The sequence below is a fragment of the Petaurus breviceps genome, unplaced genomic scaffold (genome assembly GCF_028583685.1).
Source record: "Petaurus breviceps papuanus isolate PSGF00001 unplaced genomic scaffold, PetGlider_PUasm1.0 103, whole genome shotgun sequence".
NCBI lineage: Eukaryota > Metazoa > Chordata > Mammalia > Diprotodontia > Petauridae > Petaurus > Petaurus breviceps.
Genome location: NW_027185588.1, coordinates 6,534,986 through 6,562,424, shown reverse-complemented (window position 1 = coordinate 6,562,424; position 27,439 = coordinate 6,534,986). Strand labels below are relative to the sequence as shown.

At 45.4% G+C, this 27,439-nt stretch overlaps 1 protein-coding gene across 1 annotated transcript in view; it reads right to left on the bottom strand.

Moving 5' to 3' along the window:
- CELF5 (CUGBP Elav-like family member 5) overlaps positions 1 to 27,439 on the bottom strand; it is an 80,839-nt gene that overhangs the window by 14,024 nt on the left and 39,376 nt on the right. Inside the window, exons 3-7 of the mRNA XM_069104832.1 lie at positions 10,213 to 10,261; positions 5,234 to 5,362; positions 4,532 to 4,611; positions 1,610 to 1,756; positions 331 to 475 (exon numbers count right to left, since the gene is read on the bottom strand). Coding sequence (XP_068960933.1) covers positions 331 to 475; positions 1,610 to 1,756; positions 4,532 to 4,611; positions 5,234 to 5,362; positions 10,213 to 10,261 — 550 coding nt within the window. The remainder of the gene's footprint in view (positions 1 to 330; positions 476 to 1,609; positions 1,757 to 4,531; positions 4,612 to 5,233; positions 5,363 to 10,212; positions 10,262 to 27,439) is intronic.

Sequence of the window (27,439 nt, the reverse complement as noted above, 5' to 3'; positions counted from 1 at the left end):
AAGACCCTCCTACTCATCCCTCAGCCCTGTGGGCCTTCCCACTTGGAAATCCCTGGGCTGGGCATTAGTTTTGGTATATTGTGCACACTCGGGGTCCTGAAAGAGGTTTATCCTTGGTCATGATCTTTCAGAATCAGAAGGGCCTTGAGATTCCATCTAGTCTTCTAGACTTCCCTCATTTTATAGAAGGGAAAACTGAGTCCAGCGATGGGAAAGGCCTCAGGTCAGAGGGCTAGTGAGTAGGAGAAATGAGATTTCTTGGCTTCAGGACCTCTAATCAGTGCAAACTTCCTAGAGCCTGGCTGCCCGGGGCTTATGCCAGCCACTCACCAGATGCTGGGGCGATGGGTGTAGCAGGAATTCCATTGAGGCTTACAGCGCCAATCTGCTGGATGTGGCAGGGGGAGAAGGCCACACCTGGGCTCAGGTAGCTGCCATGGGAGGTGGACAGCACTGTGGTTTGCTGCTGCATAAGCTGGGGCCAGACAGGACAAGTGGATGTGACAGTGACCAAAAGACCTTCCTCCCCCTCCTTCATTGTCTCTTCCTCCTTCATCTCTCCTTTCTCCTCCCCCTTTTCCTCCTCCATGTCTTCCTCCTGTTCCTCCTTCTCCTGTTCCTCCTCCCCTCCCTTTCCCTTGGGACCAGGGGGTGCAGGACCAAGGGCTCTCAGGGGGATGGGGACTGTCGCTTTGAAGGCCTTGTGTGGATCCAACCCTGGTCCCCAATCCAGCTGCTCCTCTGTCTGACCACAAGAGGGCATCAGACTCCACTGAGAGCAGGTCTGGTAGGGCTGCCAGCTACCCAGCAGCTGGTCCCAGGTCTTCTCTTAGCGCCCTCCTCTAGCAGCATCTCCCCTAAAGGAACCACACTGAACCATGCACATTCTTGTTGGCTAGGGCGTGGCTTAGGGGTCAGGCTGTGGCTGACCTCTACCTCATTAGCCCTGGGCACTAAGCCCAAACCACCTGTGTCTTCTGACCTGGTTCCAGGGGCAGACCTTGGGATGAGCTGTCAGGATGGCGGGGCATGGGGAGGGCTGACCCCACAATGGGCATATGTCCCAGGGCCAAGGCTCAGGGTAGTAGAGAGGGATCCCAGCTCCCCTGTCCCCAGGGAGCAGCACCCCCCCCCATTATTTCTACTTTTCCCTTTTCCTCCCATCCTCCCAAGAACAAAAAGAGATAGAGGAATGGGAACAGATGACAGAAAAAAGAAAGAGACAGAAAGAGAGGGACCTAGTTGAAGATAGGCAGATAGATATGCCAACAGAAAGAACTGGGTAGGGAAACAGAGACAGAGGAAAGGGGAAAGACATAAGTGGAGAGGAGCTGAGTCAGAGAGAAGATTGGGCAGACAGAAGCACAGAGGTGGGAGGAGAGAAACAGAGGCTGAGTGAAAGCAAGATGGGCCCGAAGAAATAGACAGATGCTGGCGGCAATGGAAAGAATGGGGGATGGAAAGAGACAGACAGACAGACAGACAGAAAAGGTGGGGCCAGAAGGGTCAGGGTCAAGCTGAGGAGGAAGAAGGGAAGGGAAAGACAGAGAGACAAAGATAGAGGAAGACAGAGACATCACTGCTGAGAGATGGGGATAGCAGTACTCACAGCCTGCGCATAGGCACTGTAGGGGCTGAAGGGCAGTGTAAGGGATGGCGTGAAGATGCCCAGCTGGCCTACCATCTGCTGCATTCTCCGAAGGGTCCGCTCCTTGTCTGTGTCGGCGAACTTCACCACCAGGCTGGAGGAGGCGCCCTGGGCAAAGGGCAAGGGCCGAGGAGAGAGAGGGGCAGCAAGAAGCCAGGGCCCAGGAGAGGCCTGCCCCTCTCCCCCACTCCCCAATGCGGCCAGCCCATGAAAATGACACACATACATGCACACACATACACACAGCATCCTGCTTCCGTCTAGGGCCAAGCCAGCAACCTGATCTACCAATGTCCAAGGTTCAGGGGTGGTCCCAGGCCAACACAACAACTCTTACACAGACCAGCTGAAACACAACTATAGAAATGGTAGGTGACTGAACATTCACATAGGCAGACATTGACATGATCACAAGACAGACGGACTACAAAATGATGGAGAGTCATGCAGGCGGATTGACCACACATCTTCCCTAGCAGGAGACCAGTAGAGAGGAGGAAGGAGAGGGGGACACAGCTCCAGGATCCCTTACTCCCTCTTATACACACATGCATACATCTTTCATAGAATATCAGAGCTGGAAATGACTTTAGAGACCATCTAGTCTAACTCTGTTTTATAGAGGGGGAAAATGAGGCTCAGATTAAGGGAAAGGTCTTGTCAAAGGTCACACAGTGAGGTAAGGAAAAACTGGGAACAGAATCCAGGTCTTCTGGCTCCTATGCCAGGCTGCCTCCTCTCTTATGATAGTCACACTCCCTCGCTACACACACTCAATCAACCACATCCCTAGGTAGTCTGACCCTGGGGGCCTGAAGCAGCAGATCCCAGAAGTGTCCATGGGAGAGAGTGACCATCATTCCCTGTCAAACATTGCCCTATACAAATACTGTTAATGTCCACTTACAACTTCCAAATGGATGTCTGCCTTCACTTTATATTCATTATCCCCCTACAACAGGTCCTTAAGTAGCCTTATCTTAAGTAGCCTCTCAGAGTTGGGTTGGGTCTCACAGTCTACCTAGTTCACACTCCCTCTCCGTGTAGGAATACCCTGTATTCAGAAGACCCTCTATGGGTGTGCTGGAGCCAGCTCCAACCAGCCTGGGGAAGCTGATTGTTAAATTTTAAGTAGCAGCATTTACACCTCAGAAATCAGCAAAGGCTACAAAATCAGGGTTTGATTTATTGTTTTTGCTGATTGTCTGGGCTGAAGAAAATGTTAATAATATAGATTAAACTTAAAAATGCTTTGCGTGTATTGTTTCTTCTTTCTTTTTTTTTGGAGAGCTGGTTGCCAAACATTTATGAGCACACTACATCCCTAATTGGAATCCATAGAATCTCAGAGTTGAATGAGCCCTCCTCAGTGACCATCTAGTCCAATCCATACCTGAAAAATAATCCTCTAATGCAACATGCCCAACAGGAAGGTTTTATTTAAAGGAGGAGGAGGAAGCCTCCACCTGCTAGGCAGTCCAGCCCACTAAACTAATTGTTTAGAAGTTTTTCCCTACATCTAAACCTAAATTTGCATCTTTACACTTCCACTCATTATTTCCTCCCTCTGGGGCCAACCTTTTCAGCTACCTTTTCTTCCCAATGGCAGCCCTTGAAATTCTTGAAGATAGCTGGGTCTTTTCCTCTCCAGACTAAGCTTCTCCTATAGCCTGGATCCCAGGCCCTTCCCCACGGCTGCTCCTGCTCTCCACCTTTATCAGCAGCTGACAGAAAGGGGCTTGAGGTGTGGTCAGACCAGAGCATCCAGCCCCTGCCTGCTTGACTCCCATGACAGACCTTGCCTGATGCTACCCATTCCCATTCCATTGTGGGGCAGCATGCATAGTCAGAAAGTTGTCCTTTTTTTGGATGTGGGCCCTCCTATGACTCTTGTTTCCTACTGCCCCTAGTTCTGCCCTGTGTTGGAGCTGAATAGAACAAGTCTACTCCATCACGGCCCTTCAGCTCTTGGAAAGCCATGATCTTTGTGGTCGTGAAGAAGTCTGCTCTTCAGAATGAACGCTCTGCCTTCCTTCAGGCTCTCACCAGGACTTTTGAATGATGCTCCTAACCAGCCTTGCCTGCCCCCAGTTTTTCCTTTCTTTTTATGACAGAAACAATCAGAGTCGTCCTTCCAAAACCCAGCTCTGGTCATGTCTCTGCCCTATTCACATACCCTTCCTGGGTCTGCTGAGGCCCATGGGCAGGAAGCCCAGACTCTTTAGTTTGACATTCGGGGCCCTCTCTGATCTTCCTCCAGGCTCCCTCTCCAACCTTATTCCATCTCCCTGCTAGGTACCATTAGTGTGAAGACATCATCCTCTTGTACACCTGTAGATTTTTGCCCACATTCTTCCCTACTCATCACCTGTCAATATCCTCCCCATCTTTCGAGGCCCAGTTCAGTTTCCTCTGGGAAGCATTCCCTGCTACCCTAGACTAGAAGTAACCTCTTCCTCTTCCGAGTCCCAAGTCTGGCTCTGTCCTGTGGTCTTTCTCCCATGCTGTCACGCATCTTAGTTATCCCATCTTATTCCTCTGCTGGACTGTGAGTTCTCTGAGGGCAGGGGCTGGGACTTAACAGCATAGAGTGGGGGTCCACTCACTCGCCACATACACAGACCACTGGGATCTGGAAGAAGCCTCAGAGACCCTTGAGACAGTGACTTCTAAAGACTGGGCAAACGGAGGTTCAGAAAGGAGCTTTGTGTAGGTCTATGGGGTCAGCAGTAAAGCTAGGATTAAAAGCCATATCTTCTGGTTCTGGGATGTGCCCAGCCTGGATGCACCGGGAGAGACTGGGCAACCTATAGCACTGGTATCCCCCTTCCCCGCCTTCCATCCCCCAGGGAAGGGAGGAAACCTCTGGCATCTCATACTCACTGGCATTGTCTGGCTACCATGGAGGGCATGGATGGCAGCCTGGGCTTCGGTGTGTGACGAGAACTTCACAAAGGCACAGCCTGTGTGGGGTAGAGAGGGAAGGACAGATAGGAGGGTGAGACAGACTTACCTTTTTCTTCCCCTTCCCTTCTCAAGCCTTAGTGGAGTAATGGGAGGGGGAGGACAAGCTTCCAACATCACATAGACAGGCATGGACAGACAGACCGAACTGTATGATGGGACAGTCAGTCCCAGGCCAGGGCTGGGCAGCCCTGCAGAGACAGAGGCCATTGGACAATCACATACAGTCAGCCAGGTAGACTGAGGCATCTGCATGATGACAGAGACCAGAAGATACAATCAGATGGAGGAGAGACAGGCACAGTTGAATGGACAGGCAGACATACAGATGGGCAGACAGACAGAGGGACAGGCAGACAGACAGACGGGCAGATAGACAGAAGGGCAGAAAGACAGACAAACGGGCAGACAGACAGGCAGACAGACAGAGGGGCAGAAAGACAGGCATGGGCAGATAGGCACACAGACAGACAGGCAGAGAGGTGGACAGGCAGACAGATGGACAGGCAGAGAGATGGGTAGACAGATAGGCACAGGCAGACAGACAGACAGACAGACAAGGAGCATGCCCTAGAGGACCGTGAGAGGCTCCCTCCCTCCCCTCTAGGGCACAGCTAGTACCTTTACTATTCCCATCTGGGCCCCGGAGCACTGTGCACTCATCAATCACCCCAAAGGGCTGGAAAAGCCGGAGAACATCTTCCTCAGACTGCTGCTTGTTCAACATGCCTACGAAGAGCTTGCGGTCCCCTGTGTGGGGAGATGGAGACATCAGCCTCGACAGAGCCAGGTACCCCAGCACTGAGCAAGAGAGGCCAGAGCAGGGGATGCCCCCAGTGAAGATCCTGCCTGACCCTTAATCACCCTCTCTGCTAGACCACTATCCTTGGACCTGCCCCAAGAGAGAAGAGGAGGGGATGGCAGTTTGCTGGGGCACAGACTCAGGGACATGGGGGGAATAAGAGGCAGGCTTCTTTCTTTCTTTATCAGAGAGGAGGAAATGCCATAGAATCTTAGCATCCCAGAGCTGGCATTCTCAGAGGTCACCTAGTCCCAGGCAGAATCATCTCATTAGCCTTCCTCACTGGGGCTCCTCCAGGCTCTCGTTAGGTACTTCCAGTGATGGGGAGTTCACTCTCTCCTGCTCAGACCATTTCATTGTGGGAAATATCTAATTGGTCACAGAAGAAATCTTGTTTTGGGGGAGGTTTTGGAAGCAATTGGGGTTAATTGCTGTTACAGTTAGTAAGTGTCTGAGACTGAATTTGAACTCAGATCCTCCTGACTCCACAGGGAAGGAATCTCCAAGATTTTTTAGCCCTGCTTCCTCCTTGTACAAGTGAAGAAACTATACCCCCAAAAGTGAAGGGACTTGCCCAAGGCCACACCAGGAGTATGGAGCACAGCGGAGATTTCAAAACTAGGATTCCAAATCCAGTATTTTTCCACTTCATCTCATCGAACATTCTTTTTCATATTAAACTGAAATCTGCCTCCCTAGAAAACCCCTCCATTGCTCCTGCTTCTGTTTTCTGGGACCAAGACAAACAACTGCCCCCTCTCTGCTAAGGAAACTAGTATTAGCTCCCTGGAAAACTTTGGGCTAGCAGGTGTGGGCCCAGCAAGGTGGTCTCTGACACCCGTCCTTGCAGGACACCCCCAAGTGGCTCTTCCCGCCTCTCAATTTCTCTCCTCTAGGGTTCCTATCCCTAGATCACAGCATCTCAGAGTTGGAAGGAGACTCACAGCCATCTGGTCCTATCTGCACTGGGACAAGAATCCCCATCCACAAAATTCTTGGCAAGTGGCCCACGTGAAGACCTCCAGCATGAGGGGGTTCCGCCAGTCCCTTAGGCATCCCTTCTCTTGGGAGCCCCCTCATCCTCAGGAAATGCTTTTCCTGACATCAAGTCTCCACTGGCTTCCTTGTAACTTCCACCCCCAGCTTCTGGTTCTGCTTTCTAGGGTCTCTCCAATGAAAACCCTCCAAAGACGTGAAGAATAACAAGTCTTGTCTCCTAGGTGAAAGCTGGGGGTACATCGGATAGATTGCTGGGCCTAGACTCAGGAAGAATGGGCTTCACATCTGGCCTTCCTAACTGTGTGACCTTGGGCAAATCACTTAGCTTCTGTCTGCCTGGACTTCTTCAGCTCTAAAATGAGGATAATAATAGCGCCTACTTTACAAGGTTGTTGGTGAAGATCAAATGAGTTAATATTTGTAAAGCGTTTAGCACAGTGCCAGGCATATAATAGACACTATATAAATCCCTTTCCTCCCTCCCTTCTCCAGGCTAAATATTCCTCTTTCCTGATTTTCACATGGAGTAATTTCAAGGTCCTTCAACATCCTGGTTGTCTTCCTCTATTGGCTTTCCAGCTCACCAGCCTCCTTCCTAAAATACAGTACCCAGAACTGCACAGAGTATTCCAAATAAGGCACAGCCAGGCCAGGGCAGAATGAGACCACCACTCCCTTGTCCTGGACACAATAGATGTTTGCCTTTTTTGACATCAGCATCACACTGCTCATTCATCGTGAGGGTCCACTAAAACCCTCACAGCTTTTTCAGTTAAATTTCTTGTCTAGCCACACCTCCCCTCCTGTCTTGTCTCCGAGTTCTGTCTACCACAGAGTTGCCAAAGCATAGAACATCAAAGTAGGAAGTGACCTTAGAATTTAGAATTCAGGTTACTGGGCTTAGACAGGATTCTAGAAAATGTAACAGAGAATGTCAGAGCTGAGAGGGCCCTTAGAACAAGGGATGTCAGAGCTGAGAGGGTCCTTAGAACATGGAATGTCAGGACTGGGAGGGCCCTTAGAACAAAGGATGGCAGGGTTGGGAGGGTTCTTGGAACAGAGAATGCCAAAGCTAAGAGGTTTAGAGAACATTTAGTCCAATTTTATTTTACAGAGTGGGGCAGGGCCAGGGAAAGATTCCAAGAGAGGAAGGGACTTGCCCCAGGTCAGAGAGAGCCAGGAATAGAATCTGGGCTTCCAGATTCTCAGGCCTGAGTCCTTCCATGTACTCCAGGGACAGAGACCCTACCAGGAGCCTCACACCCCACATCCCTGTCCCCTGTCCAGGCATACTCCACCACCTAAACCAGCTTCTCATTGTGGAGTCAACAGGTTGGCCTGTTTGCTGCCAAGGCAGGGGGGAGGCATCGGGTATAAACCCAGGGGGAAGCAGTGGGCATGGGTACCCTCTCCTATTGGTTCTCAGAGTCACCTGACCCCCCCCCAACCCCCAGTTTTTTCCCTCCTTGGTCTGGCAATTTCCTGCGCTGTCCAGCAATCAGGAACATTTTCTCTTCTCCTCCCTCAATGTTGAGTTGCATTGCCATGGAAACCTATCCTTGTCAGTCATTGGTGGGATTGGTTGGGGTGGGGGGAGGAAGCAGAGGGCTTGGAGGAGAGAAGAGCATCTCATCTGATGGAGCGCTGACAGGGAATATTAGAGGGTGAAGGTCTGAACCGTGGGAGGCAGAGACAAAAAGGAGGATCTGGAAGAGGGGGCGAGGCCTGAGCCGCTCGGGGAGCCCGGCTCCCATCCCCCTTCCCCCAGTGCAGACCAGTGTGTTGAGGAGGCAGACAGAGGGGAGAAGGGGCTCCACAGACTAGAAATCCCCAGAGAAACCTTTCCCCCATGTCTGTCTCTCCTGGTATATACCTCTGTCCTCTACATCCAGGGAGACAGCCAAGGCAAATCCCCTCTCTCCCTGGAGATGGGGGACCTCTGAGTCCTTAGGGATGCTCTCACTCACTGGCCTTCATCCCTCCCTATGGATAACGGCAGGGTCTGCGAAGGCTGAGCCTCTATGTGGGGCTCTGTGCCTCTCCCAGCAGCTCCTTGGAGGGTGACAGGGGCCTGGGGGAGTTGGGGAAACAGCCTGTTCTGGGATTCTCTTGCATTTCTTCAAGGCAAGGGGTAGGTTTAGATACCTTCCACCTTCCTTTGCCCTTTAGGCTGGAATGGCTAACCCCTTCTAAGGAGGTCCGATGGGACCTGTTGTCTGGGGATGAGGTGCCTTGAAGGCCTGACATTCCTCACTGCTTCCCCATCATTCCTGAAATAGCTGCTTCCCCAGGGATGGAGAAGGCTTGGGGACAGGGAGGGGAGGCAGGAGGGGATAATAATGATGATGATGGTGATGATTATAATAGCTCTCATTTCTAGAATGAGGGACAGTTTACAAAATGCTGTCCTCCCAGAAATCCTCTGGGGTGGAGTGGGCAAGGCACATTACCTCTGTTTTCTGTGCTAGGACACTGACAGGTTATGTCATCTGCCCACTCTAACTTGGGAATGGCCTAGACAAGAACCTTGCCACCCCCACCCCCAGCCAGGTGAGGGCTCTTAGCAGGTGCTGCTTGAAAACCAGGAAGGGAGAGGCATCTGGGATGAGCTGAACGAGGAAGGTGGACCTGACTTTTAGCCTGTGTGTTAAGTAGGGACTAAAGAATTCAGGCCAAGGCACTCTGGCCACATAGCCTCTCTAGAAAGCATGACCCTGGCCGACCAGGCCCTGGGCTGCTCCTCCTTCCATGCCCTCCTCTCTGTTCCCTCCCCCTAATCTTACCTGCCTTATGAATTGTCCTTCTTCCCATTAGGCATTCTTGGCCCTCAGAAGGGCCTCCCTCCCAGCCTAAGAAGGACTTGCTGACCAAAAAGGTGTGATGGGAACAGGAATGGTGTGGGGGCTGCTCCTGCCATACATTGCTGTATGAGGTATATGGAAGGGACCCATATTTTTCTTCCTTTCTTTTTGACTTTTAATTTGACATTTTATTTTTCCCCCAGTTACATGGGGTCCATATTTTTCACACTATCCTGACCCTATCTGACAAAGGATGCTTCTTCTGCAAAGCCTGGTTCAAAGTAATATTTCTTTCATAGGATCTCAGGCTTCCAACTTGGAAAGGTCCTCCAAGACCATATTGTCCAACCCTCTCATTTTATAGAGAAAGAAACTGGGGCCTAGGGTTGTCAGTGTCAGGGCTGGGATTTAAACCCACATCTCCTGACTCCAAATGCAAGGCCCTTCTATGGAACATTGTCTCTTTTTCACAGAATCCAGGTAGTCTTGGTAAATCTTGGAGGTGTGGTCCATGAAGATGTAGGGCAACACTTGGGAGAGAGGGATAGGGGACCAAAGGACTGAGGGACTGAAAGGACCATGGAAGCAGGGGTCTGAAGAACTAAGAAAACTGCTGGGTACTGGAGGACTGAGGCAAGGTGCCTTTGGAAGTTGGGGGTACTGAGGGGTTTAAGGGGCTAATAGAACTGTAGGGACCAAGACACTCAGGGTTCAGGTCAGCTGTACACACAACAGTGAGGCCTGAGTGGACCCCCCCCTTCCCCACCCCCACTTAGGGATGGAAGAAACAGGAACCAAGCCCCATTATTCAAACTGAAGTCTGGAGAAGGGCCAGAGAGCTAGTTATTGTACATCATAGATAGCCAACAGGGCATCATGACTAAGCCTTGCCCTGCGGGTGAGAGCCCCAAGTTTATCCTTAAGTGAAATCTCCATAAACCCCACTCCCTTGGCAAGGGGGGCAAATGGGCAGGAGAACAAAGAAAGATGACAATTACCTCCACGGCTCTCACTGTCCGCAGGCTTCACCTGGATCGGTCGCGCCATCTGCAGAGAGAGAAAGAAATGGAGGTAAGTTAGGAAGAGTTCTGGTCCTTGTGGTGGGAAAACTCTTGGGATCAGCTGATCCAGTTTTCTGGTGCGGGGTTTGGCTTTCCTTTGGCAAAAAGTCTTCCTTTTTGTCCTTGGGTCCAATAAGACGGGCTCCTCTCACCTAGTTCCAGGAAGGATGAAGGGTATAAAATAGGATTGGATTTGGCTGCAGCGGTTCCCACATATCTACCACAGAGGTAGGCAGGGGAGGCTATAGGCTTTGAAATGGAGGCAAGACCATCCAGATTGCCTTTAGCTAGTGGTCTTCAATGGAAGGAAGACATAGAATTAGAGACACCCCCCTCACCCAAATCCACACATATGGGGGCAGAAGGGGGATGCTGGGTATAAGCTGAGTATAAGACCTGAATTCCTCCATGTCTGAGAAACCTTGAAATTCCTTTTCAAGAGAAATCCTTGGGTCATAGATCTTTGACAAGTTATTGAGACAATTCAGACATGTTTAGGCCCCATGCCCAATATAGAGTCAAAGAATGTTGGAATGAGGGTACTGATAAAACAGACTTTCAGAGCTGGAAGGGACCACTGACCACTGGAAGAGAACTAGGGATCTAGCCAATGGTTTGGAATCCCTTTCTGAGGCAGAGTGGGCAATGGAATTGGAGTCCTGTCCTCAGACTGGTTTTCCCTCTGCCTCACCACCTACTTCACCAAAGACCCCATGCTTCCTCCTTCCCAGTGCCAGTCAGCAGGCATCTCTGCCTACTGACATACCTATAATCTTTAGACTTCCCCTTGGTACCAGCCTCTTGCCCTTGGAGCTTTGTCTGAAAATCTCTCTGCTTCTCTGCTCAAGAAGGTGTATTCCTTAGCTACGGGGGTCCCATTGGGCGATTGCATGACGTTATGGAAAGGACTAGAATCTTTGGAATACACATCTTTTTACTCCTTTGAAACTTACTCTGTCCCTCTGAGGGGCACTCAGGAGCAGAATGGGCAACAATAGCAGACCAGGGGTCAAATGGTTTGGGAGTGGGTTCGAATGGTGGTGGATTGTGTTGGGGAAGTGGTGAGTGTATCTATATCTTCACAAACTCCCAGAATCTCATAGCTAGAAGGAACCCCAGGAGCCTTCTACTCCAACCCCGACTCTCCCCAGGCAAGAATCTCTTTCCCTAAGTATCTGTCTGACAGGTGGCCATCTGGCCTTCTCCTGAGGATCTCTAGTGAGGGGAAACCCACTGCCTTCCCAGCTAGCTCATTCCATCTTGGAACAGCTATGATAATTAGGAAGTTTTTCCGTATACCAAGCCTACATCTGCCTCTTTACAACTTCTAGTCAGTCAATAAATATCTATTAGGTACTGTCTTAATTTCAGAGGGTAAAAAAAGGCAAAAGACAGTCCCTGCCCTCAAGGAACTCATCGTCTAATGGGGGAGATGATAGGCAAACAAATGTGTACAAACAGGATACAAAAGGGGTAAATAGGAAATAATCAAAAGGGGGAAGGCGCTAGAATTAGGAGGGATTGGAAAAGTTGTCCTATGGAAGATGAGATTTTAGTTGGGACTCAAAGCCAGGGAAGCCAGTAGGTGGAGACAGGAGAGCATCCCAGGCCTGGAACTGGGAGAGCGAGGGTCTTATTTGTAGAACGGTCAGAAGGTCAGTGTTACTGGATCACAGCATATGTGGTGGGGAATAAGGTGTAAGAAGACTGGAAAGGTAGGAAAGGGCCATGTAATGAAGGGCTTCAAATGCCAAACAGAGAATTTTGTATTTGATACTAATGGTAATAGGGAGCCCCTGCAGTTTATTGAGTAGATGAGTGACATAGCTGAACCATACTTTAGGAGAGTCCCTTTGGCAGCTGAATGGGGGGCGCATTGGAGTGGGGAGAGACTTGAGTCAGGTCAACCTACAGAAAAGTTATTGCTGTTCAGTTGTTTCAGTTGTGTCTGATTCTTCATGACTCCATTTGGGGTTTTCTTGACAGAATTACTGGAGCGGTTTGCCATTTCCTTCTCCAGCTCATTTTATAGATGAGGAAACTGGGGCAAACAGGGGGAAGTGACTTGCCCAGGATCACACAGCTATTAAGCATCTGAGTTTTGAACTCAGGAAGATGAGTCTTCCTGACTCCAGACCCAGCACTCTGTGCACTATGGCGCCACCTAGCTGCCCTCCCTATTGCAATAGTCCAAAGAATGAAATCAAGAGAGCCTGAAGCATATTGTGCAATGACCAACTTTGATAGACTTGGCTCTTCTCAGCAATACAATGATCCAAGACAATTCCAAAAGACTCCTAATGGAAAATGCTATTACATCCAGAGAAAGAACCATGGAGTCTGAATGCAGATTGAAGCAGACGACTTTCTCTTTTTTTTTTCCCCTTTTGTTGTGATTTTTCTTTCACAACCTGACTAATGTGGAAATATGTTTAATATGGTCGTACATGCATAACCTATATCAGATTGCTTGGTGTCTTGGAGATGGGGGAGGGAAGGAAGGGAGAAAAAAAATCTGGAACTCAACATCTTATAAAAGTGAATGTTGAAAACTAAAAATAAATAAATGAGGAGGAGGGAGAGAGAGAGAAAAAGAGAGAGAGAGAGAGAGAGAGAGAGAGAGAGAGAGAGAGAGAGAGAGAGCACCAAAAGGGAGGCACTGTCAAAGGAGAGAAGGGGGAATATTTGAAATCAGCAGGCTTTGGTTTCAGTTTGGATATGGGGAGTGATAGTGAGGAGTCCAGAATGATAACTAAGTTGTGAGCCTGGAAAGTGGGAGGATGATGTTGTCCTTGACAGTAATAGGGAAGCTAGGAGGGGAGGCAGGGTTTAGGGAGGAAGATAATGAATTCAATTTTGGACATGTTGAGTTTCATATGTCTACTAGACATCTAGTTCTAGATGTCTGAAAGGCAATTGAAGATGCAGGATTAGAGGTCAGCAGAGGGGTTAGAGAGGAAAGGTAGATTTGAGAATTATCAGCATAGAGATGGTAATTAAATCCATGGGAGCTGAGGAGATCACCAAATGAAGTAGTAAAGAGGGAGAAGAGAAAATGGGTCAGGACAGGGCCTTGAGGGATACCTATGGTTAGAGGGCATGATTTGGAGGAGGAGCTAACAAAGGAGACAGAGAAGGCGTGGTCAGAGAGGCAGGAGGAGAACCAGGAGAGAGTGGTGCCCTGAAAACCTAGAGACAAGAGAGTATCAAGGAGGAGAGGGTGAGCCACAGTGTCAAAGGCTGCATAGAGGTTGAGGAGAATGAGGACAGAGAAAAATCCATTGGATTTGGTAACTAAGACATCATTGTTGATTTTGGAGAGTTTTGGTGGAATGACAAGGTCAGAAGCCAGATTCTAAGAGGTTAAGGAGACAGTGAGAAGAGAGAAAGTGGAGGCACCTATTATAGATGGCCTTTTTAGGAAACCTAGCCACAAAGGGAAGAAAAGATTGTATGTTGATAGTTAGCAGAGGCTGGGGGGAATCGTGATTCTGAAGGATGGAGGCACCATGGGCATGAGCCAGCAGACAGTGAGAGAATGGAGATAAGTGAAAAAATGAAGATGATGTTATAACTGTTCCTAGTTCTGTGAGCTGGAGCTTTTCCATGTGAAAGCCCTTAAAATTTTGGAGCCAATGTTTATGTCTCTTTAAGCCTTCTTTTCTACTGACCAAGCCATCCTTTCATCCTTTGCCTGATTCTCATGGTCTTATCTTGAGGACATTCCCCAGCCTAGTTGCTTTGCCATCCCTTGGACACTCTCCAGTTTATTGAAGTCTTTCCTAAATACTTCAGCAATGGTCTAGCTGAGAAGAGGAAAGAGCAGCTAGCACCTACTCCTTCATCCTGAAGATTACATGTATCTTAATGTAATTTAAGATGGAGTTATATTTTTAGGGCAGTCAACTCATCTTGGGTTTGTAGTTCAGATTTTTTTTTCAGTGCATCTAATCAAGGTTCCCCCATGTTGTACTTGTAAAGTTGAGTTTTTGAATCCAAGTGCGGGACTTTATACAGATCCCTATTAGATACTATCTTAGTAGATTTGGCCCAACATTCTAGTCTGCTGACATCTTTTTTTGGATCCTGATTTTGTCATACAGTATATTGGCCATCTCTCTTGGATTTGTGTCAACTGTAGATTTGATAAGTATGTCTACTATACCAGTGTTGTTGAGTTGTTTCAGTCATGTTCAACTCTCTGTGACCCCATTTGGAGTTTTCTTGGCAAAGATCCCAGAGTGATTTGCCATTTCCTGCTACAGTTCATTTTACAGATGAGGAAACTGAGGTAAACAGGGTGAGGTGATTTGTCTAGGGTCACACAGTAAGTGTCTGAGGTCAAATATGAACTCAGGTCTTCCTAACTCCAGGTCTGGCACTCTATCCACTGTTCCACTTATCAGACCATGTTCTAGTCACTGATTTAAGTTAAATAATGACATTTATTTATCTACTTATCCATTCATTTATTACCAGGTCAAGCACAGATCCCTGTGGCAATCCAATAGGGAGCTCCTCTCAAGTTAACACTGAGACACCAATGATGACTTTTGGGATAGACCCTCTCAACCTGTTCCAGATACAGCTACCTGCCTATTATGGTCTGGCCCACCTCTGCATTTCATTCATCACATCATGCATCTCCATCATGTACTTATCACATTTGCAGATAGCACAAAGCTGGGAGGGTTAACTAATAAAACAGATGACACAGTCAGGATCCAAAGAATTGTTGAGTCCATCATCTCTGTGTCAGGGGGTGGGTAACAAGCTTCATCATGAATCCTTTGGAATTGTGGTTGGTCACCGAATTGATGAGAGTTCTTAAGTCTTCAAAGTTGTTTGCCTTTGCAGTGTCTTTGCTATTGTGCAAATTATGCTTCTGGTTTCTGCTCACTTCACTTTGCATCAGTTCACGCAAATCTTCTTAGGTTTCGCTAAAACTATCCCCTTCATTTCTTCAAACACAGTAATACTCCATTGTGTCAATATGCCAAATTTGTTCAGCCATTCTGATTCAGCCAACTGATGAGCACACCCTAAATTTCCAGTTCTTTACCACCATAAAAAGATCTGTTATAAAAATTTTTGTACATATGGGTTCTTTTCCTCTTTTTTTGATCTCTTTGGGGTATAGACCTAGTAATGGTATTTCTGGGTCAAATAGTACACACAGTTTAGTAACTTTTGGGGCACAGTTTCAAAGTGCTTCTCAGAATGGCTGGACCAATTCATAGCCCCACCAACATCAGGGGGAACTATTTGTTTGTCCTAATTGTGCTGTTGTCCTAATAACTACAATAGAAAAGTCTATTATTTTCCCAGGACATGAATCTAGAAGATGACAGAGAACTTTACAAAACTTTTCAAACCGGGTGAGTATTACCCAATCCTAGTGATTTATGCAGGCACAAATGATAGTGCCAAGAAGTATCTAGGGAGAACTGCCCAAGACTATGATGAATATGGCTTAGTGGCACAGGTTATATTTTCATCACTCTTGTTGGTGGAAGCCAAACAGTGCAGAAGAGGAAGCAGATTTTGGAATGACTCCTTAAGAAGGTGATGTCTAAGAACAGGAGTTAGATTTTAGGACCACGACTTAATGGAATAGTGGGATCCTAGTCTGAGATAGAGCACCCCTAACAAGAACTGGTAAGAATTTATTTGCTTGGAGGCTTGGAAAGACTAGGTTGTTATCCATTATAATGGAAACATGTACATTTTAGTGTTTTTTCCATAAGGTTTTTCTATGTATTTCTGGATCAGATGCATCAAAAACAGATTCATTCAGTACAATAAGGTGGCTCATGACCAGAGTCAATCATTTTGGAATGATTAGTCTTTTAGACTTTGGGGCTTTGGCAAATGATAAAACTTAGAATTTTCCTATAAGGCCTTTAGACAGCCTTACAGGTGAAAAGAAAAAAACCTCTTTACTGGAATTCCAAGTAACAAGGTTCTCTTGGCTAGCAGAGGAAACAGACTTGTATTATATAGGATAGTTTAGAAACAGATTCACTTGTCAACAGATTATTTGAATTGGATCATGTTTTCCCATCGAATTTATGTTACAACTGATTATCAAGTCCCCAGGTAAGCTCACAAAAGCTTAATTAATCATTATTTATGATTATAATAATCATACGATATGATGATAATGATTAATTAATTATAATATTGCACAGTTCATGATGTTGCCCTAACCAACACTGTTTCACAGTAGTAGTGCCAATGAGGTATCACCAATCCCTGATAGAACACAAGGTGACATTTTTTCATGATCGTGCCTAGGACAAGGGCCAGATGTGCCCTTCCACTCAGGGGGAGAGTCAATGATAATGCCTATCTCAGGGCGTGCCAATACCTCCCAGCCTATGTACTGTTTATGGCCCATTACAACTTTACCTCTTTCTAACTTAACCACCCCTTGTGATGCTGGCTTGCCTAATGATGTCTTGTTTTCTCAGAACCAACTAATGCCTTCAGGGAGAATATACTTGAACCTAACAATGATTTCTAACATCCATTATAAGAAAACTTACTCTGAGTTGGGGGACCTCAGAGACCATCTCACTCAGTTGACACACAAAGGAATCTGCACCAAAATGTACCCAACAAATGGTTATCTAGCCTCTGACTAAGGACCTCCAAATTGAGGAGACCCTGGGTCATCCCATTCCACTCTTGAGTAGCTCTAATGATACAACATTTCTTCTTCCATCAAGCCTAAAATGCCTCTTTGCAATTTCTACCCATAATTCCTAGTTGTGTCCTCTGGGGGCCACACAGAACAAATCTAATCTGTCAAATACTTGAAAGCAGCCATCACAGCCCCAAGTCTTCCCTTCTCCAGGCTAAACTTTGCTAGTTTCTTTAACTGATACTCATATGATATGGACTCAAGACCCTTCACCATTCCTGCCTCACCTACTTTGGACATTCTCCAGCTTACCTTTCTTCCTACCCAGATATCCTCAGTGCTTAGCAAAGCACCTTGCACATAGTAGGAGTTTAATAAATGCTTATTGATTGATTGACTTATCAATGTCCCCCCTAAATCATGACCCTGAGAACTGAACACAAGTCTTCAGATATAGTCAGGCCAAGGCAGAGGATTAAAGGGGTTATCAGATCCTTATTCCAGGAAGTTGTGCTTTTCTTAATGCAGCTCAAGACCCCGTTAACTTTTGGACTATCACATAGCACCTCCACCCCAGACCAAAAACCCAAGATCTTTTTCTTCTTTAAGACAAATTGCTGTCTACCCATCCAGCCGCCATATTGAAATTGTGGAGTTGATCCTTCTAATACAAGCATAAGACTTGACATTTATCCCTATAGAATTCCAACCCAATGTTCTTGACCAGTCAAACTCAAAAAGAAATGGGGGATACTAATCCACACATAAGGATCCCTGCAGGCCCGAGGTAATAAGTCAAATCAGTAAGCATTTATTAATTAATTAACGTAGTCTTAAAATGCAATATTTTTGTTGTTGAATTGTTTCAGTGACCCCATCTGGGGTTTTCCTGACAAAGATTCTGGAGTGGTTTGTCATCTCCTTCTCCAGCTCATTTTACAGATGAGGAAACTGAGGCAAACAGGGTCAAGTGATTTGCCCAGAGTCATACAGCTAGTGTCTGAGGTCAGACTTGAATTCAGGTCTTCCTGACTCCAAGCCTGGCACTCTATTCGCTGAGCCACCACCTAACTGACCTAAAATGTAATATCAGCTATATTTTATTGCATTTTTATTTATTTTGTTCAACATTTCACAACTACATTTTAATCTGGTTCCCATGGGTTGTCTCTAGCCATTATGTCTGACTGCTCTTATCTGGACTGTGAAGGATTTTATGGATCCTGACCCTGTATTGTATTATATTAGTTGTCCCTCCCAGCTGTGTGCCATCTACAAATGTGTTGGACATACCATCTCTGCTTTCAGCTAAGTCACTAATAAAAATGTCCCACAGTAGAGAGTCAAATACAAGAATCCTGGGACCCTCCACTGGAGGCCTGAGCTGACATGAAACAGTGGCTGTGAGCTCCCCTTGGAACCCAGCCCTTCCCCCAGGTCCTAATGCATTTAAAACTGTATTACAATCTAGGCCACTCTCTCTCCATCTTTTCCATTAGAATATCATGAAAGACTTAATCAGTTGCTCTACTAAAATCTAAACAAGTGATATCGGCAGCATTTTCCAACCCATTAGTTTAGCAATCTTATCAGAAGAGAAAATAATCATAACATTTATAGAATAATATATATCACTTGAAGGGTTGCATAGCACTATACACATACCATTTTATCCTCACAACAACCCTGTGAGGTTGGTGCTCTTATAATCCCCATTTTACAGATGAGGACATTGAGGCAAACAGAAGTTAAATGGCTTGTCCAGGATCTCACAGCTAGTGTCTGAGGGAGAATTTGTACTCAGGTCTTGCTGATTCCAGGCCAAGAATTCTGTCATACGCCCCGGGCTTCCTAGATGCCAATATAGGTTGGAATTTATAATTCTCCTACAGGGAATGTGTTTTGCAGAGAGTTATTCAACATTGTGATTTCCTGTTTAAAAGATGCTGGCCTGAGTGTGGTGACTGAGGTCATAAGTCAAATCGGCAAGTACGTATTAAGTGCTTACTGTATACCAGGCACTGTGCTAAGTGTTGGGGGATGGAAAAAAGGCAAAAGACAGTCCTTGATCTCAAGGAGCTCTCTGCCTAAATGGGGGAGACAACATGTAAACAACTTTGTACAAATAAGATACGTGTAAAATAAAGAAGAGGTCATCTCAGAGGGAATGCACTAGAATTAAGGGAGATCTGGAAAGGCTTCCTGGAGAAGGTGAGATTTTACCAGAGACTTGAAGGAAGCCAGAGGAGGCCGGAGGTGGAGATGAGGAGAAAGGAAATTCCAGGCATGGGGGACAGACAGGGTTATGTGACATGTTTGGTTCTTGCAGTGGTCTGTAGACGGCTGTTCAGACGGTGTCCCGAGAGCCACTTGTTAAATTTTCAGAGTGAGCATTTATACCTCTGAAATTGGCAAACTGTTATAAAAACCAAGGCTTAATTTGTTGTTTTGTTGATTGTCTAAACTTAAAAAAATGACGGAGAAAAGTGTTAATAATGGAGAATTAAACTTAGTTGTTTTTTTTTTTAAATTGGAGGCAATCAAGGTTAAGTGACTTGCCCAGAATCACACAGCTAGTAAGTGTCTGAGGATGGATTTGAACTCCCAACCTCCTGCAGATTTAAACTTAAAACTATTTCCTGCACTTTTTTTTTGATCTGTTGTTAAAACATTTACCAGCACATCCCTTGATGAAACCATGGTGGTTCTTTATAATCCTTGTTGGGTTTTTTTCCTTCTTAAATCCAGATGTTCTTTAACCATCTCTTTAAATAATCTATTTCAGAATATTTGTGGGAATCAAAATCAAGGTCACTGGCCCATGATTTTCAGATTTCGTTCTCTTTCCCTTTTGGAAAATCGGGACATTTGCCCTCCTCAAGTCTCCAATGCTAGTTATTATCACTAAAAAAAAAAAAAAAAACAAGTTCCTCCCTGTTAGTGAGAATAAAATCCAAAATAGAATTTCCCCCTTGGTTCCCCCACCTTTGGAAAATGAAATTTTCATTAAGGCAAGTCAAGAAATGATGAGTTGCTCCCCTTTGGGCCAATCCCTCCTCACCACTCCACCAATCCTGCTCTGGGCAGTTGCCCTGAAGCAATGGTGGAGGTAGAGAGAGAGAGTGAGTCCTAGCAAAAACTGGTTATTCTTAAATGAGGACAATCCATAATTTGCCGGCACGATGACTTCTACTCTTGCCATAATGCAAATGAAAAAGATGCTAAAGAACTTTGATCTCGGAGTAATTGTGATAACTAAGCTTGGTTCCAGATCATATTTTGTATGATGGAATGTGACTCCCTTCATCAGAGAGAGGTAGAGAACCACAGGCATGGGATGTGGTGGGTTTTGTCAGATGGGCTCTAATAGATTTTGCTTTACTAGAGGGTTCGAGAGTTTAGTTAGGGGTAGGTGATATATCTGTAAATGACCGCAATACATTTTAAAAGCATCAATAAAATTTGTTTTTAAGAAATGAATTATCCTCTGTCAACACAGTCAACCCTTATGGCTGCCCTCTTTAAATATTCCTTTATAGGAATTGTGAGATACAGTGAGGGAAATTTAAAAAAAAAACACCAATATGTAAACTCAAAGGACTTAGGTTCTCATTTTAACTTTGCCTTGGGCAAATCCCTTCTCCTCTCTGGGACTCAGTTTCCTCATTTGTTTCTTCGTTTCCTCATCCTCAGATGATGGAGCACTGGGCCTAGAGTCAGGACGACCTGAGTTCAAATCCAGCCTCAGATACTTCCTAGCTGGGTGACCCTGGACAAGTCACTTAGCCTCACTTTTCTGAACTGTAAAATAACAGTAGTTACCTTGCATGGGGGTTATGAGGATCAACATGTGTAAAAAGTCCTTAGCACAGTACCTGAGGCACTCTATAAATACTTATTCTCTCCCCTTCCCCCTCCTTTGTAAAATGAGGGGGCTGGAGTAGATGATGTCTCTGGTCACTTCCAGTTAAAAATTGATAATACAACAAAATCTACTCAAAAGGGCTTAAAATTGAAAAGGAAGAGGGAAGGTAAAAATTACCTACACTTATCCACCGAACCAAATACATCAGAGCAGTTACAATGTAAAGAAATAACAGCAGTGAAGATGTACCAAAATAAAGAGGAGGAAAAATGCATGTATGCGTGTGTATATACATGTGTATATGTGTGTTCATCATATATATATATATATATGTGTGTGTATCATATATATTATATGTGTGTATCACATATATGATTATGGCTTCATAGGATTTGTGGTCCAGAGGACCACATGAGGGGATTTGTTCTGTGAAGTTTGGATTCAGTTAAAGAATCACACTTGAGGATCTAGGGGCCATATGTGGCCTTGAGGCCATAGATTCCCCAGCTCTGGACTGTCTAGGGCCCTCAATTTACAAGTCTAGCTGAAAGCTGGTGGGAGGAGACCAATGAGTGGGATGTGGTTCTAGCAGGATCTACCTTCTTGAAAACAGATAGGATAGGGAAAAGGGGACATAGGTGTGGCAGTAGGTACAATAAAAATACACTTGTATGAGGAAATCCAAGAATCTGAGAGGGGAAGGAAGCATAGAGGAAAGCATCTGAGTGAAGATCAGTTCAGGCAAGAAGACAGGACAGCACCACTGAGGCATGCTACAGACCACCGGGACAGGAAGAAGAAAGAGATGAAGAGTTTGGGGACACATCTCAAGTTTGGCACACGGGCTTGATGGGGGATGAGGGAATTTCATTACCCAGACATCTGCTAGAGCATTCTTTCTCTGCCAAAAACAGAACAGCTAATAAATTAATTGCCTTAATGATAATTTCAACCTTCAAGAGATGGAAGAACCTTTGCGCTGATTTTCACTGACAAGGAGAAACAGGTTGCTCGGGGGTGGAAATGATGGGAGTCTGGAGAGGAGAGGACCGATGATTCTGAGAATTTATGATAGAAAGAGGAAAGCCTGATGACATGCACTTTTAGGGAGAAGATATTTCTAAGGGTTCAGAAAAGGCATAGGGAGGATTTCATGATCTCAAATTCTACAGGAGAAGTCAATCCAGCTGGATGGAAAGCTCACAAAAACGAAATTCCGAAGACACAAAGAGAAACAAATCTGATAAGGTGGAGCCCAAGTCGATGCACAGGGAACTTGTCTATCAATTTAGGGTTGGATTTTGTTCTGGTTTTTAAGGTAAATAAAGTAGATAGAATCAAGGGTGAGAAATGGAGAATGAAAACAGATACATGGCATAGCCTTATAAAAATAACATGATTACTAATGATTGGAATGAATTGAGGCAAAAGCTAAGAATGACAACAGGGTGTTGTTTTTAAGGCATATCGAGAGAAAAGGGGGATCAATGAGTTGGGTGACGGGATAATGGTAAAGGACGATGGGGAGGAAACATTTCTACTCAACTCCCGTTTTGCAGAATGAGGCAGGTAGAGAGGTGGCCTTAAATTAAGGAAGTCCCATCTCTTGCCAAGTACTATATCTTTTTCGCCTGTTTATTTTGGCACATATTAACTGCTATTCTTTCCTTTATAGTATTGCTAGTCTATGGGCAAATCTCTTAGCCTCTTAGTCTGCTAGGTTTTGAGCTTTCTAGGACAATAAGTTATGGAGAAGGTGACAACCTACCTCGACAAAGGGAATTTCCTGGGAATTTCTTATATTAATTTAACCATATGTCCAGTCCCCGTCCCTTTTTCCATAAAGGGAATACAACCTTTGGACTGGAAAGGATAATAAAAAATGGTTAAGAGGAAGCAGATATCCAAGACAAAAGGATGCTGTACTAAGAGATCACCAGCTGCCCTACATGAGTTCTAGTCACCAAGCCATGGTAGGCATCTTAGGGAACTGAAAGGATTGACAGATGTGACTGACAGCTGATTTATTGTTAGCGATTTTTGAAAGATAGTGGAGAATTGAGAGGTGCCATGGAGCCAGAGAAGGGCGAGCATTGTTCTGACTTTCCAAAATGGGGAAAGAAAGGATTCTGTAAACTGTATGCCAGGGAGTTTGGTTTCAATGACTGGCAAAGTTTTAGAGAGTACTATTAAAAGGATGATTTGTGAATATTTCAAAGAGGAAACAGTGATCACAAAGAGTCAGCAAGGGTTCATTAAGGACGGGTCATGCTGGGTTAAGCTCATTTCTGGTAGATATATTGTAGGTATGGTTCACCTAGATTTTAGCAAATAAGTTAAAAATTCCTCATGCTATTATTGTGAAAAGAGGGAAAGATATGGGCTAGCTGAGAATACAGCAAGGTGGCTTCAGAACTAGTTGAATGACTAGGCCCTAAGAGTAGTCATTAGTAAAGCAGACTAGGTCATTTGAAAGAGTGCCAAATTTGGAGTCTGAAGACCTGGGTTCAAATTCTACCTCTCTCACTACCTGAAAGACCATGGACAAGTCACTTAACCTACATGAGCCTAAGTTCCCTCATCTGTAAAATTAAGGGGTTAAACTAAATGACCTCCAAGTTTCCTTCTGTCTCTAAACCTATGTTTTTTTTTTATTTTGATAGGATAATAGATGTAGTTGGAAGATGGAAGTACCTGGGTCAGGTACTGCATGAAGTGCTTTACAAATATTATCTTATTTGGTTCTCACAACGATGCTAGGAAGTAGGTGCTATTATAATCCTCATTTTACAGTTGAGGAAACTGAGACAGACAGAGGTTAAGTGACTTACCCAGGGTCACACAGCTAGTATGTCAAGCTAGATTTGAACTCAGGTCATCCTGACTCCAGGTCAAGCATTCTATTCACTGTGCCACCTCAGAGGCCATCTAGTCCAACTTATTCGTTTTACAGCTGAGGAAACTGAAGCCTAATGAAATTAAGTGATTAATCAAGGCCACACAGATAGTAGATGACACAGACAGTAAGATATAAATCCAGGTCTTCTGACTGCAAAGTCATTTTCTTTCCTTTATGCTAGAATGACACAGGACTCTGGGTTTGGTCCTATAGTATTTATTACCTTTATCAATGGGCAGCTAAGGGGCACCATAGTGTATAGAGTGCCAGGCCTGGAGCAAGGAAGACTCAAATCTGAGTTCAAATCCAACCTCAGACACTTACTTGCTGTGTGATCCTGGATAACGTAACCCTGCTTGCCTCAGTTTCCTCACCTGTAAAATGAGCTGGAGAAAGAAATGGCCAACCACTCTAGTATTTTTGCCCAGAAAAACTCCATATGGGATCACAGAGAATTAGATATCACTGAACAACAACAAAACTTTTATCAACGAATCAGATGAAGGCATAGGTAGTATGATTATCAAATCAGCAGATGTCAGCAAGTAGCTAGTAGAAGTCACACACCTAGATGATATTTTAACAGGCTAGAATTGGGCCAAATCTAATGTTAAAATGAATGGGGGTGGGGCGGCTAGGTGGCACAGTGAATAGAGCACCAGCCCTTGAGTCAAGAGGACCTGAGTTCAAATCCGGCCTCAGACACTTAACACACACACACACACACACACACACACACACACACACAAACTAGCCATGTGACCTTGGGCAAGTCACTTAACCCCAATTGCCCTAACTTCCCCCCTCCAAAAAGCAAAAAAAAAAATATGATTAAAACCAAGCAGAAAATAAAATGAATGGGGACAAATGTTAATTTGTACATTTGAATTTAAAAGATCAATTTCACAAGTTCAAAATGGTGGAGACATGACTAGGTAGGCCATGCTTTTAATTTGAAAAAAAAAAACCATACAGGGGACATCTATATCTAAATATGTCACTCTTCCACTCTATTCAATAAATTCCAGGGGCCCCCTAATACTTCCAGGATCAAATACAAAATGTTCTGCTTGGCATTTGAAGTCCTTCATTCATAGCCCCCTCCTACACTACACTTTGAATCAATGGCCCTGGCTTCTTTAGTGTTCCACAAACAAGACCCTCCATTTCTTGGCTTTGGGCATTTTCTCTGGCTGTCCCTCAGGCCTGGGATGCCCTCCTTCCTCAACCTCTGTCCCCTGGTCTTTCTTGTTTCCTTCAAGTCCCAACTATAATCCTGCCTTCTTCAGGAAATCTGCCCCAACCTCTCTTAATTCTAGTGCTTTCCTTCTGTTTATTTATTCTACATATAGATTGTTTGTATATATTTGTTTGTTTTCTCCCCCATTAAATTGTGAACTCCTTGAGGTCGGGGACTGTCTTTTGCCTTTTTGTATCCTCAGTGTTTAGCACAGTGCCTGGTGCTTAATAAATATTTGAACCAAAAATGCTAATGCAATCTCAGGCAGTATTAGGGGACGCAAAGCTTCTAGGACCAGGGGTAGTTATAACGATGTTAGTGATAAACCCAGTATACTATGCCCTGTTCACGCCTGGGCAACGGAGGCACTCTGTTCAATTACAGGAGTCACGTTTATGAAGGACACAGTTAACCTGGCTAGCGTTCAAAGCAGGAGGACCAATGTTTTGTAGGTGCTGAGTTCACATCCTAAGACTGATGGAAGGAAATAGGGATGTTCAGCCTGGAAAAGAGAAGCCTGGGGAGGAGGAAACATGGTTTTCTAGAAGCATTTGAAAGGCTCTTATAGAAAAGAGGGATTAGACTTGCTCTGTTTGGTGATATTAGAAAATAAACAATTTCCTGACTATTAGAGACATCGCACAGATATCCCTGGGCTGTGTCAGGAAAGAGCAGGTCCCTCTGCCTTAGAGGACCCCAAGCAAAGACAGAGGACCACTTGGGAATATTGTAGAGGGATCAGGGCAAGGCACCTACTATGTACCACACCTTGTGCTCTACAAACATTAGTCAGAGACAGATAGGAGAGGACCTTCTGGTCCCAATGTTATGTGATTCTGACTGCTGTCATCCCCTCACTGATGCCCAGGCTCCTTCCCATCCAGTGAGCTTCAATCCCCTTCATGGAGCACCCATGTCCACACAGAACACCAGTGTTCTGTACGTCAATGAGGAGCGCTCACTGAGCTCCAATTCTTCCTGATTTCCTCATATTTGGTCTGGAAAAGGCTCTAGGGTGGGGTGGGTGACGTCATAGCAAGGATTTATTTAAAGGGCTGACGCCTACAAGAGCTATGAGACTTGTTCCACTTGTTTCCAGAGAGCAGAACCAGGATCGGTGGGTAAAAACTGCAGAAGCTCATTAAGGCTGGTTGTCCGGAACAGCTTCCTAACCACCAGAATTATTCCAAAGTGGAGTGGGCTGCCCTGGTTTCTCCTCTTTGGAATCTTCCCAAAGAAGCTTCAGTAACCACTTGTTGGTATGCAATTATTGGGTAGTAATTATTTGAGTATATAATAGTATAAACTAGGACCATTAGGTGGTGCTATCATGTACATAGAACACCTGGCCTGGAGTCAGGAAGACTCATCTTCCTGAGCTCAAATCCAGCCTCAGACACTTACTGGCTGTGTGACCCTGAGTAAGTCACTTAAGCCTGTTTGCCTCAGTTTCCTGATCTGTAAAATGAGCTGGCAAAGGAAATAGCAAACCACTCCTATATCTTTACCAAGAAAACCCCAAATGGGGGTCACAAAGGGTAGCACAAGATTGAAAAACGCTTCAATAAATAATATAAAGAGATTCTTTTGGGGTATGGGTAAGACTAGATGGTCACTGAAGTCTCTTCCAATTCTCAAATTCTATGATTCTTCAATTCCCCTTTAATGAGCCCAATATCCACTCCACTGATGCCTACATTCAGAGGTATGCCAGCAAATGTTTAACAATCAGCTGGGGAAGGGAGGAAGTACCCATGATAACACTTTTTAAGTTTAATCATTAGCATTTCTCCATCACTTTAAGTCTAGACACTCAACAAAATATCAATCAAGTACTGATTGATAGCATCTGCCAATTTCCAAGGTGGAAATGTTCACAATGAAAATTTCACCATCAGCTCTCAAGAGCCCAGTTTGGTTCCAAAATACCCCTCTCCACATTCATTCCCTGGACTCATCTCGCCTTACTCCAAATCCAAGCCAATGTAACGTTTATTTATTAAATGCTTACTGCATTGGAGGCCCTATGCTAAGTGCAAGACAAAAGTGAACAGTAATTCCTACCCTCAAGGGCACTGTTAAATGTGGGGATACAATGTGCAAGTATAAGAATATAGAGGATATTTTGAGAATACACAGGACATTTAACCCTCTCATTACATTTCAGGCCCCTTCAGTGTGTCCCCATCTCCACGATCAGCCCTACCCTTCACTGATGCCTTTGTCCCACAATCTGAGACCCCTTAAATCCCTTAAACCTGATTCACAGTTCCCATCGTGCTTTTAGAGTTGTCACCACTTCTCTGATCACTAAGACCCCAGTTCCCTCCTTGTCCCCATACAACTCCTTGCATCCCAGAACAACCATCTTCCACATTGAGCCCATTCCATACCATTGGCTGAGCTGATCCTATCTGAGTACCTCTCCTCCTTCACTGAGTGGCCCTTTTCTTCAGTGACCCCCCCCATTCCTCTTTCCAGGTCCTCATTCCCCCCACCCCAGCTCCCAGTCCC